The sequence below is a fragment of the Muntiacus reevesi genome, chromosome 1, assembly GCF_963930625.1.
Source record: "Muntiacus reevesi chromosome 1, mMunRee1.1, whole genome shotgun sequence".
Classification (NCBI taxonomy): Eukaryota; Metazoa; Chordata; class Mammalia; order Artiodactyla; family Cervidae; genus Muntiacus; species Muntiacus reevesi.
The window spans coordinates 151,465,224-151,477,729 of NC_089249.1; the positions used below are offsets into that span (position 1 = coordinate 151,465,224).

A 12,506-nucleotide genomic window follows, 5' to 3' on the forward strand; every position below is an offset into this window, starting at 1 on the left:
ACTGTGTACTGTGCCTCTGTGGAGTAACGCAACTTGGAGAACAATGCGCTTTGAGCTTTTGTGATAACAAGAACACGTAACGCAACTTGGAGAACAACGTGCATTGAGCTTTGGTGATAACAAGAACACATGCTGCTTAATGAGCACCTCCTCTTTGACCTATAAATGTCGGTGACCCACACCCATTGGGCACCCAGCCCCCGCTGTGGCCATGCATGTTGTCAAATAAGTGCCAGAATCCCAAGTTGTCAACTCCAAGAGGCAGGAGTGCATGTGTCTAGCCCACCATGTTTCCCACACCCGGAATAGTGTCTGGTATGTTGTAAGTGTTCTGTGTTTGTATGATGAGGAACAGTTACCCACTGGAGCTCAGCATCTGCATCTGAGAACTGGGGATTTTATTACAGACCTCGTTGGTGATTATGGGAATTAATAGGTGTCCTCAGTGCCTGGTGCAGCAGAGACTCGGGCAGTATTGTTCAAGAGGCTCGGTGCCATGTGTACCCCAGTGACTGCCCTGTACCCACACCTTCTACAGCCTGTCACCACTCACTTTGTCTCCTCTTGTCCCTCTCTGCATAGTGAACGGGAGCTACGGGCACTACACTCCAGGCTCGGAGAAGAGTCTGCTGGATCTGGACCTTGCCGAGGGACCTGGCCCCACCTGCCGCCAGGGCCTGTTCCTCCCTGCGGGAAGCCCGCCACCCCGGGGCCACCCCCTCGCCTGCGAGAGGCTGCTGCATTTCCCCCACCCCAGCAGGTACGCGCTCCAGCCCCACGCATCAGCTGCCTTCTGCAGACGGTCCCTAGGCCCCACAGACCTAGGGTCTCCAGACCTCACCTGGCTCGTGGGACACACAGGGAAACTGAGGCATGGGAGGGCTAGAGACCTGCTGGAGCCCATGAGGCATGTGGATAGCTGCCTGGTCTAGGCGCCATACGTCAGCACTGCAGCGCCTCACGAGACGTAGGAATGATCTTACTGAGGTGGGTTTCCCCATTGCCGAAGCTGAGCTTACTGTTAGAATTAGTCATTTCGGAAGAATAAGATTCAAAGGATGGTAGAGAAGTTGGGGAGGGAGACCCCAGCTCAGGGTTCATGCACAGTGTAGTGTCCAACCCTGGACGGTTCCTAGAGTGGAGAGGAGTTCCTCCACCCAGGAGTTCCTGTTGCCCCAGGAAGTCATTGCCCCATAGAACTCTGCCACGTAACCATCATTCAATGCTGGCGCATTTCCAGTGATGTGTACCTCTGAAGAGATATTCCGTCAGATTGCATATGGGACTGAACTCCACATCCTGAGACTTCTCCAAGGGTCCCAACCCTGTTGCTATGCCCTCTAGTTTGCTGACAGGCAGAGACCAACCCCAGGCAGGCCTCTGCTCCCACCCACTCAGCCCCAGGGCCTTCATCCACTGCTTGGGGCTGCTCTCCTGGGGCCTCTCTCACTGATCAGAAAGTCTAAAACTGGCCCACTTGCCCATTTATAGTTGGTTCCTTCACCAATCATTTATCAAGCCCCAGTTCTGTGCCGGGCATCATGGTTCATCCTGGGAGTGGGGGTGCCTTGGTGAAGGAAGTAAAGGTCTCCCCAACAGAGTTTACTTTTCAGTGAGAGCTCCATGATGGGAGAGAGTCCTAGTTAGCAGGGGGCTTATTCTTCCCGCATGGAACCATTTTCTTTGAGACTATAGACTCTCTGTGGCTTTCTTTGATATCAGTAAGACTTCTGATTTACATCAGTGTATTAATCTGCTTGTGTAACTCAGTGAAGCTATGAGCCATGCCTGCAGAGCCACTCAAGATGGGTGGGTAATAGTGAAGAGTTCTGACACAGCGTGATCCACTGGAGGAGGGAATGGCAAACCACTCCAGTATTCTTGCTGCCAGAACCCCATGAACAGTATGAAAAGGCAAAAGATATGACATCAGAAGAGGAGCCACCCCCACCCACCTCAGGTCAGAAGTTGTCCAATACGCTACTGGGGAAGAGTGGAGGGCAATTACTAATAGCTCCAGAAAGAATGAAGCAGCTGGGGCAAAGTGGAAATGACGCAGCTGGGGCAAAGTGGAAATGATGCTCAGTTGTGGATGTGTCTAGTAGTGAAGGTGAAGTCTGACGCTGTAAAGAACAGTACTGCCCCGGAACCTGGAATGTTACACCCATGAATCAAGGTAAATTGAACGTAGCCAAGCAGGAGGTGGCAAGAGTGAACATTGGTATCTTAGGAATCAGTGAACTAAAATGGATGACAATGGACAAATTTAATTCAGATGACCATTACATCTACTACTGTGGGTAAGAATTCCTTAGAAGAAGTGGAGTACCTCTCCTAGACAACTAAAGGGTCCACAATGCAGTAGTTGGATGCAATCTCAAAAATGACAGAATGATCTCATTTTGTTTCCAAGGCAAACCATTCAACATCAAGTAATACAAGTAATACAAGTCCATGCCTCAACAACTAATGCCAAAAAAGCTGAAGTTGACTGGCCCTGTGAAGACCTATAGGACCTTCTAGAACTGACACCAAAAAAAGATAACCTTTTCATCACAGGGTATTGGAATGCAAAAGTAGGAAGTCAAGAGTTCCCTGTGGTAACAGGCAAGTTTGGCCTTGGAATAAAAAACGAATCAGGTAAAGGCTAACAGAGTTTTGTCAAGAGAACACACTGGTCATAGCAAACACTTTCTTGCAACAACATAAGACAGCTCTGCACATGGACATCACCAGATGGTGAATACTGAAATTAGATTGATTATATTCTTTGCACCTGAAGATGGAGAAGCTCCATACAGTCTGCAAAAACAAGACCTGGAATTGAGTATGGCTCAGATCAAGAGTCCTTATCACAAAATTCAGGCTTGAATAGAAGAAAGAAGGGAAAAACACTGTACTATTCAGGTATGACCTAAGTCATATCCCTTATGATTATACAGTGGAGGTGATGAATAGATTTGAAGGATTAGTCTGGCAGACAGGGTGCCAGAAGAACTATGGACGGAGGTTTATAACATTATATAGGAGGCAGTAGCCGGAACCATCCCAAAGAAAAAGAAAAGCAAGAAGGCAAAGTGGTTGTTTGAGAGGCTTTACAAGTAGCTGAGAAAAGAAGAGAAGTAAAGGTAAGGGAGAAAAAGAAAGATATATTCAATATTCAACTAAATACAGAGTCCAGAGAATAACAGGGAAAGCCTTATAGTTAAGAAAACCTTCTTAACTGAACAATGCAAAGAAATAGAGGAAAACAATAGAATGGGAAAGACTAGAGAGCTCTTCAAGAAAATTGGAGATACCAAGGAAACATTTCATGCAAAGATGGGCACAATAAAAGGACAGAAACAGTAAGGATGCAACAGAAGTAGAAGAGGTTAAGAGGAGGTGGCAAGAAAACACAGAAAAACTGTACAAAAAATGTCTTAATATCCCAGATAGCCACGATGATGTGGTCACTCACCTATACCCAGATATCCTGGAGTGTGAAGTCAAGTAGGCCTTAGGAAGCATTACTACGAAGAAAGCTAGTGGAGGTGATGGAATTCCAGTTCAGTTATTTAAAACCCCAAGAGATGATCCTGTTAAAGTGCTTCAGTCAATATGCCAGCAGATTTGGAAAACTCAGCAGTGGTCACAGGATAAAGAAAAGGTCGGTTTTCATTCCAACCCCAAAGAAAGGCAATGCCAAAGAATGTTTGAACTACCATACAATTGCACTCATTTCACATGCTAGCAAGATAATGTACAAAATCTTTCAAGCTAGGCTTCAGCAGTACATAAACCGAGAACTTCCAGATGTACAAGCTGGGTTTAGAAAAGGCACAGGAACCAGAGATCAAATTGCCAACATTGTTGGATCATAGAGAAAACAAGGGAATTCCAGAAAAACATCCACTTCTGTTTCATTGACTGCACAAAAGCCTTTAACTGTGTGGATCACAACAAACTGTGGAAAATTCTTAGAGATGGGAATACCAGACAGCCTTACCTGTCTCCTTAGAAACCTGTATACAGGTCAAGAAGCAACAATTAGAAGTGGACATAGAACAACAGACTGGTTCAAAGTTGAGAAAGGAGTATATCAAGGCTGTGTATTGTCACCCTGCTTATTTAACTTCTATGAAGGGTACGTCACGTGAAATGCTGGGCTGGGTGAAGCACAAACTGGAATCAAGATTACTGTGAGACATATCAATAACCTCAGATAAGCAGATGATACTACCCAAATGGCAGAAAGTGAAGAGGAACTAAAGAGCCTCTTTATGAAAGTGAAAGAGAGTGAAAAGCTGGTTTAAAGCTCAACATTCATAAAGCTAAGCTCATGGCATCGAGTCCCATCACTTCATGGCAGATAGATGGGGGAAAGTGGAAGCAGTGACAGATTTTATTTTCCTGGGTTTCAAAATCACTGCAGACAGTGACTGCAGTCATGAAATTAAAAAACACTTGATCCTTGGAAGGAAAGTTGGGATAAACCTAGTCAGCATATTAAAAAGCAGAGACATCACTTTGCTCACAAAGGTCCATATTGTCAAAGCTATGGTTTTTCCAGTAGTTATGTACAGATGTGAGAATTGGACCATAAAGATGGCTGAGCGCTGAAGAACTGATGCTTTCAAACTGTGTGCTGGAGAAGACTCATGAGAGTCCATTGGACTGCAGGGGGATTGAATCAGTCAATTCTAAAGGAAATCAGTCCTGAATATTCATCGGAACGACTGATTCTGAAGCTGAAGCTCCAGTATTTCCCACCTGATGAGAAGAGCTGACTCACTGGAAAAGACCTTGATGCTGGCAAAGGTTGAGGGCAAGAGGAGAAGCAGGCAACAGAGGATGAAATGGTTGGATGGCATCACTGACTCAATGGACATGTGTTTGAGCAAATTCTGGGGGATGGTGAGGGACAGCGAAGCCTGGTGTGCTGTAGTTCATGGGGTTGCAAAGAGTTGAACGTGACTTAGTAGCTGAACAACAACGGTTCGTCTGCTTGGGTTGCCATAACAAAACCCTTCCGATTGGGTGGCTTAAAGAACAGACGTTTATTTCCTCACAGTTCTGGAGGTCCCAAGGTCAAGGTGTCTGCAGGTTTGGTTTCTCCTGAGGGCTCTCTCCTTGGCTTGCAGATGGCTGCCTTCTTGCTTCCCTGTGTCCTCACAGGATCTTTTCTTGGTGTGTACACCTCTGGTGTCTTGTCTTCTTACAAGGACTCCAGTCCCATTGGATCAGGGCCTTGCCCTATTTCCACATTTAACCTTAATTATCTCCCTAAAGGCCCTACCTCCAAATCCAGTCACAGTGGGAGTTAGGTCTTCAAACTATGAATTTTAAGGGGACACGTTTAAGTTCGTGCCGAGGAGTAAGCAAGCGTCTTTTAGACTTTGATCTGTGCATTGTTTAGCAACAGTCAAATGCATTCATCTGATTGATTGTTCACTGAGGCTCCCCTGGCAGCATCTAGTTTGCTCAGCGAAATTTCTTCTATCTTATGGAAGAAACTATACTAACCTAGTCAAAGCTTAGGAAGTAGAATTCCCCCCTCCCCCCTTTTTTTCTTGGTAGAGATGATCAGAAACATCATTTGTTATTTTGGATATCATTTGTCAGAGCACAGCAGAGTCTGTACCCAGGACCCTACACCAGCATCAGTCTGAGTCACTGCTGCTTCCGCTGCTCATCTGTCTCTTCCAAACGTCCTCATTTTCCTGAAGAAAAAGAGCTCCCAGGCCCCACCCCACACCTAGTTGCATCCTGTGCCCTCTCCCTCCCACTGGATTGCCTTGTGTCTTGGGGTCTCTCTATTCACGCTGCTCCCTCTGATTCAAGCAGATCGGGTTCAAATTCCTGCTCTCACAGCCTGCCTCTGAGGGCTGGGCACATTGCTTCATTCCTAAGTCAAATAGATGGTAGTGTCTCCCTTGAAGAATTTGGCCATGCTGTCAGCAGATACGTGCATCGTTGTATTGTTGGGGTTCATGAGACGGCCCCTGGGAAAGCAGCTGGAGTTGTTCCTTCTTTCTAGGGACCTGTGCTCACAGTTTCTAGAGATTGTGATGGGAATTGCCTGGGGTGACAGGCCTCTGCAGCAGAGCAGGGCCAGAACGGCTGCCTGGCCTCACAGGCACAGCAAGGGCGAGAGAGGGGCTGCCTTAGCTGGCATTCAGAGCCAGGAGACCCTGGGGCCTGAGCTGACCCTTCCCTGCCTGATGCCAGTCAAGGTTTTGCTGTTGATTATTCAGGTAACTAGCTTTCCTAGTGGCTCAGTGGTAAAAAATCCACCTGCAGTGCAGGAGATGTGGGTTTGATCCCTGCCTTGGGACGATCCCCTGGAGGAGAGCATGGCAACTCACTCCGCTGTTCTTGCCTGGAGAATCCCATGGACAGAGGAGCCTGGTGGGCCACAGCCCATGGGCTCACGAAAGATTCAGGCATGACTTAGCAACTAAACCACAAATTCAGGTAACTCAGTCACAGAACAACATAGCTCTTCTTTTCTCCTCGTGTTGGTTGCTTTACCCTGGCTTTATTATTTTTTAATTTATTTATTTTTAATTGGAGGATAGTTGTTTTACAATGCTGTGTTGGTTTCTGCCATACGACAACATGAGTCAGTCGTAGGCATACATATGTCCACTCCCTCTTGAACCTCCCTTCCACCTCCCACCTCATCCCACCCCTCTAGGCTGTCACAGAGCACCAGATTGGGCTCCCTGCATCACACTGCAAATTCCCACTGGCATCGATTTTATAAACGGTCTGTTTTTAAAGCGATTGCTCCAAACAGATGCTCGTCTGGCTGCCCTTCCCCACCCATGCCCACCTTCGCCAGACCCAGGATCATGACCACGCCAAGAGCACTATTTTTTTTAAGCTCCACAAAGTCACAACTTCAGATCCGATCTTTAAGCTACTCAGAGCTTTCTCCTGGCAATGGTGGGCCCAGAGTCCCCAGCCCTAGAGATTGGGGGTATGTGTTTTCTCCCTCTGATTCCACCTGGTGACCATGTTCTTGACAGCAGAGTTCCTGGGAAGGAAGAGAGGCCTCTGGTGAGTGAGGCAGAGACTTGTTCAAGTATAATTGAGAACGGAACAGAAGAGCCCTTTCCCAGCCTCCCATCCAGGGACCACTCCAGGTTAGGTTCTGCAGATGGGAAGTCTACACACTGGGAGGGAAGGGGAACCTAGGCTCTGGTCCCGGCCCTGTCACTGGTTTGCTGCTTGTGGCTGCTGTGAGCCCCCGGCCCTCTTGGTAGCAGTGGTGTTGGAGCCAGTGGTGTCTGAGGGCTCCAGGCTCTGACTTTCCTTCTCTCCTGTCCTGTCTCTGCTCTGCCACCTCAAGGCTGGAGTTGAGGATGCCAGAGCTTCAGGGACCCTGGGAGGGAGAGGATGGGGCTGCCGGGCCACGTTGGGCAGCAGAGGAACAGGTGATGACCCCACCACCCTTGGCTCCAAAGAGCCCCAGGATGATGGCGGTAATAATGGCCGTGCTGGTGGCCCCCTTCACCCTGCCGTCCTCTTCCCAGAGGGCTGTCACAGTACCTGCTTCCTCCCTTGATCCTGGCAGCACCCTTTCACAGGTGAGGAAACTGAGGCTTGGCTGGGGAAAGGTACAAGGGCGTGTGGGGTCAGGCTTTGGGCATGTCAGGAGGCCCCTTATTCTGCCCAGCCAGCTGCTGGGGCTTCTCTGGCCCCGAGTCCAGTGTCACTTTGCTGGTGTCTCCCCTTCTCAGAATACTCTGATGACCGGCAGGCCCTGACACCTCTCTCTGCACAAACTTGTCCTGCATTTGGGAGAGGCCCTCTCTAGGAAGGCATGTACTGTGTGATGATGACAGCATCTTGACCAGCTGGGCCCTGCCCATCATCATCCTCACCCCCAGGAGAGCCATTCAATGTCGGGGTGCAGGGAGAGGCCCAGAGCATCTTGCCAAGGTCTGCACAGCGGGGTGTGGCTGAGCCTGGCCCCAGGTCTCAACCTGAGACCTGAGGCTTGGGAGTTCCCTAGTGGTCCTGTGGCTAACACTCCATGCTCCCAAAATGCAGGAGACCCAGGTTCAATCCTTGGTCAGGAAATTAGATCCTGCATGCCGCCATGAAGATAGAAGATCCTGCGTGCTGCTATTAAGACTCAGCGCAGCCAAATAAGTAAATAAATAAATATTTTTTTTTAAAAAAAGAGAGAGAGACCTGAGGGTTAAGAGAAGTTACCCTAGATTTCCCACTGTCCCACTTGGCCTGCCTTCCCACAGCTTCTCCCCAGAGTGGCATTTCATGCACTCACTGGCTTGACATTCTGGAACATTCCCCCCAGAGAAAGTTTTCTTCCATTTTTCCTGGGATGACCCCCTCACTGTGACTGTGATTCAAACCCCTACCCACTGATGTTCACAGTGGAAAAACAGATTGCTTTGGGGCAAAGCATCACATTTTTAGAAATTAAGAATGCTTACAAGAATTAAGAGAGATTTAAGGGACAAGTAAGCAGCATTAAAACCGACTGAACCTGGTGTCCCTCAACCAATCATTCTCAGCCTTCTTCCTCCAGAACCCACTAAAAGGTCATGGGCAGGGGGACAGGGCAGACCCAGGGAGGCCTCAGAGGCAGGACAGATGGCGCTTTGTCTGGAGAGGGTAGTCTGGATATAATAAAAGGATAAAATGCATGCCTTGCTGGCATCTTCCTCCACACATTCATGTTTTCAGACCTCCTGCCTCTCTTGAACATCTCCCCAGCCCCCTTCTCTTCTCTCTCCCCTTCTTGCTCCATACTCTTTCCTGCTCACTGGACCACCAGTCCTCATCTCTCTGCTGCCAGCCGTCAGCCTTCCTCCCCTGCTCTGGGCTTCTCCGCCTCCGTCTGTCCTCAGGCTCCCCACTGTCCCCTGCCCGGCCCCCCTCCCACTGTGGAGTGCCCACCCTCTCATGACCCCTCTGCACTGTCTTCCAGGTCCCCCAGGCCCCAGGCCACCTATATGAATGGTGGCCTCCCAGCTACACAGTACATCAAGCAGGAATCCCTGCCTGACTACCGGGCCATGACGGAAGCTCGCGCACCCCCATCCGCCCACTGCCGGGCTCCATCGGCCACAGGCCTGCACACAGACCTGGACCTCCCAGGCCGAGGCCTTGCCAACCCCGCACCTTCCTGCTACCTTCTGGGCAGCGAACCCAGCTCGGGCCTGGGACCTCCACCTGAGGCCCACCTCCCGGAGGGGGGCCTGAAGCGCTGCTGCCTCTTGGGGCTGCCCCCCACCTCCTCGGTCTCCGTCTCGCCCTGCGCTGCCTCCGACATCACCTCCATCATCCGCTCCTCCCAGACAGCCCTGGTTACCTGTGTCAACGGACTCCGGAGCCCCCCTCTGCCGGGAGACACGGGGGGCCCTCCCAAGCGGGCCCGGCCCAGCTCTGCGTCCACCGAGAGCCACGAGGGCAGCTTGCGGTTTGAAGCCTGCCGGAAGGCCGGCTTCCTGAAGCAGGAGCCCGCGGACGAGTTCTCAGAGCTCTTCGGGCCTCACCAGCAGGGCCTGCCGCCCCCCTACCCACTGTCTCAGCTGCCTCCTGGCCCGGGCCTTGGAGGCCTGGGGCTGGGCCTGGCGGGCAGGGGGCTGGCTGGGCGGCAGGCGTGCCGTTGGGTGGACTGCTGCGCAGCCTACGAGCAGCAGGAGGAGCTGGTGCGGCACATCGAGAAGAGCCACATCGACCAGCGCAAGGGCGAGGACTTCACCTGCTTCTGGGCAGGCTGCGTGCGTCGCTACAAGCCCTTCAACGCCCGCTACAAGCTGCTCATCCACATGAGGGTGCACTCGGGTGAGAAGCCCAACAAGTGCATGGTGAGTTCCCACGGCCTCCGGGTTTGCCCCCACAGTGCTGCACCCAGCTCACTGCCCTGGGAGAGCTCTGCCCGGGCGCCTCCCCTGGGGTCTGGCCGGGGTCACCTTGCTTGAAGAGGGAAGGACCAATCCTGTAGATGTGGCCACCGGTCACAGTGGTCAGTGCCCCACTCACTGGGGACCTTGGCGGAGGGCTCCTCGGTCTCACCAGGGACCCTCTTCTCCACCCTCTATGGTCTGCTGTCACACGCACCTGTTCAGGTGGTGACACGTGTGATCTGGGGTCAAAGCAGCTCAGCTGGCCTTCTCTCTTACACACAAATGCTCAGTGTCACACCTGCTGATGGCCAGGTGAGTCATGGGGAATATGCTCGCCCCGGCTCTGGCTCTTCACTCGGAGTCACAGGCTTGATTTCGTCCACAGAGCACCGGGTCCTCATAGGCATCAGGCTTGAGAGCTGTGGGTGCCCAGGGCAGGCTTTGGGGTGAGACCTCCAGTTAGCAGGTAAGGCCCTGGATAGCACCTGCGGTGTTCTGGATGAGGTTTCCAGGGACATGCCTAGGCTTTCAGACACACACACACACACGCATTAACTGTAGCCACTGAGTCCTCCAGCCCTTCTGACTGGTCATTTTCATGTGCTGCTCTCACTGTGGTGGAACTCTGTATCAGGTTAGGAATGTCGTCTTAGTCTCTGATATTTTTAACCAAGCCACCCCCAAGGCCGCGCCAGCTCACCAGGACAGGCACCTGCCTGGGAGTGGAAGGGCCAATGGAGGTACCAAGTCCCAGCTCTATTTTCCCAACTATTGGGGCTTGGAAGAGGCAGAGGAAGGAAGCAGTGTGCCTCATCTGTAGGGCCAGTGTCATAGCCAAAGTTGAGTTCTTCCAACACTTGTATGCACTCACCGTCTCCATGCCCTCCCCTGCCTCATGGAGAACTCAGTCTGGGAAGAGGTGCAACTGGGAGAGAGGTGGACCTCTCTCTGTTCTTGCTCAAAGTGCCGGGCAGCATTTGCAGGGCCAGGGAGGGGGCGAGGAGCATTGACAACCAGCAGCATAAACTCCATCCTCCCGGGGCCAGCTGTTTGCCCCTGGGGCCTGTCTGCTTATGACTTGGACACCCACTGGACCAACTTATGTAACTTCAAGGAGGCTATGTCTTGAGGATGAGAAGGAATTCACTCTGTAGACAGGTGAGGGGCAGGGGACAGCCTCTGCCAAAAAGTGAAAGTAGGGTAGTTGGCATGCTGGGATCGTGGGGAGAGGCTGAAATGAGCAGGCTGAGAAGTGGACTGTATTGTGTGTCTTTGGGCTGAGAGTGTGCTGGAAGGAGAGCTGATGGCCAGGCTGATTCCTGGTGATGCCCCTGTTCATTTGGGGTGTTGTGACACGTGACTTGTAAGAGGCATGCCCCTTTCTGGAAGAAGTTGTCCAGAGAACATCACAAGGCAGGGGTCCTGGACCACACACGGTCCCCATCTCTCTCCGAGATCCTGCAGTTGACAGCCACTGAGCTGCAATTCTCTTTCACATCTCTCTGGGGGTGACCTCACTGGTATCTGCAAGGCCCTTGTGGAGGCTGCCTGACTTGAATCCTGGCATGACACTTTTCTTGGGCTCCCATGTAGAGTTGATGGGAGGGAGGTGAGTGACAGACTCTGAGATGGAGTCTGCATCCACCCAAGGAGGAGAAACCTCAACGGGCTTCATGGAGCAGGTGATGTTCAAGCCATGTCTATATTTACCTGGGATTGCCAAGGACTTTTGAAGATGAAGAAGTGAAATTCCATAGGGCCTAGCTGGCCTTCCACCTGCTGCTGTGAGAACACTTCATCTTACCTCTTAGGGGGTTTAGGATTACGGTAGTAAGACCAGCAAGCCCAGCTCCTGAGTGCTGACTGTGTGCAGGAGCTATTCTAAGCCTGTGGTCCTCATGCTCCCTATGGTCCTCACAGCAATCCTATGGGGCAGATACTATTTATCCCCATTTTAAAGATGAGGAAACTGAGGCTCAGAGAGATTGTATAATTTGCCCCAGGTCCCACAGTTAGAGACAAACCATAATGACAACAATAATAGAGGCTAATAATCTTGCTAGTAATACTAATAAAAATGATGAAAATAACTTGCCCCCTTGTGGCTCAGCCGGTAAAGAATCTGCTTGGCAATGAGGGAGACCTGGGTTTGATCTCTGGGTGGGGAAGATCCCCTGGAGAAGGGAAAGACTACCCACTCCAGTATTCTGGCCTGGAGAATCCCATGGACTGCAGTCCATGGAGTCACAAAGAGTTGGATACCACCCAGTGACTTTCACTTCACTTTCAAGGTTACACAGCTAGTATCCATGGGAGTGGAAGTTAAACTCTCATCTTTCTGAACTGTGATGCTCCTGTTTGTGTGCATCTTCCCCTGTTAAACTGATTGTTCTCTGGGGTCCTGGGTCCAGGGCCAGGGCTGGCCCTGCGGGGTGCCATCCTCTGAAGATGGTAGCAGAATCTCTGAGCTCTACCCTGCGTGCTGTGGGCGTGCTGCCTCTTCCAGAGAGACCAGTGCAGTAGGTAACCCAGGGGAAGGGGCGGGCTCTAGCCCGCACCCAGATCAATAAAATCTCCCTTCCCTGTAAAATTATTAATTTCTCATGACAGGCTTCTGCTACCATGTGCTGTAATAGACAA

The 12,506-nt window shown here is 51.1% G+C and overlaps 1 protein-coding gene across 1 annotated transcript in view; it reads left to right on the forward strand.

The window, feature by feature from the left end:
• GLIS1 (GLIS family zinc finger 1) overlaps positions 1 to 12,506 on the forward strand; it is a 238,709-nt gene that overhangs the window by 144,205 nt on the left and 81,998 nt on the right. The window contains exons 3-4 of the mRNA XM_065928993.1: positions 583 to 760; positions 8,945 to 9,827. Of these exons, the coding sequence (XP_065785065.1) occupies positions 583 to 760; positions 8,945 to 9,827 (1,061 nt within the window). The remainder of the gene's footprint in view (positions 1 to 582; positions 761 to 8,944; positions 9,828 to 12,506) is intronic.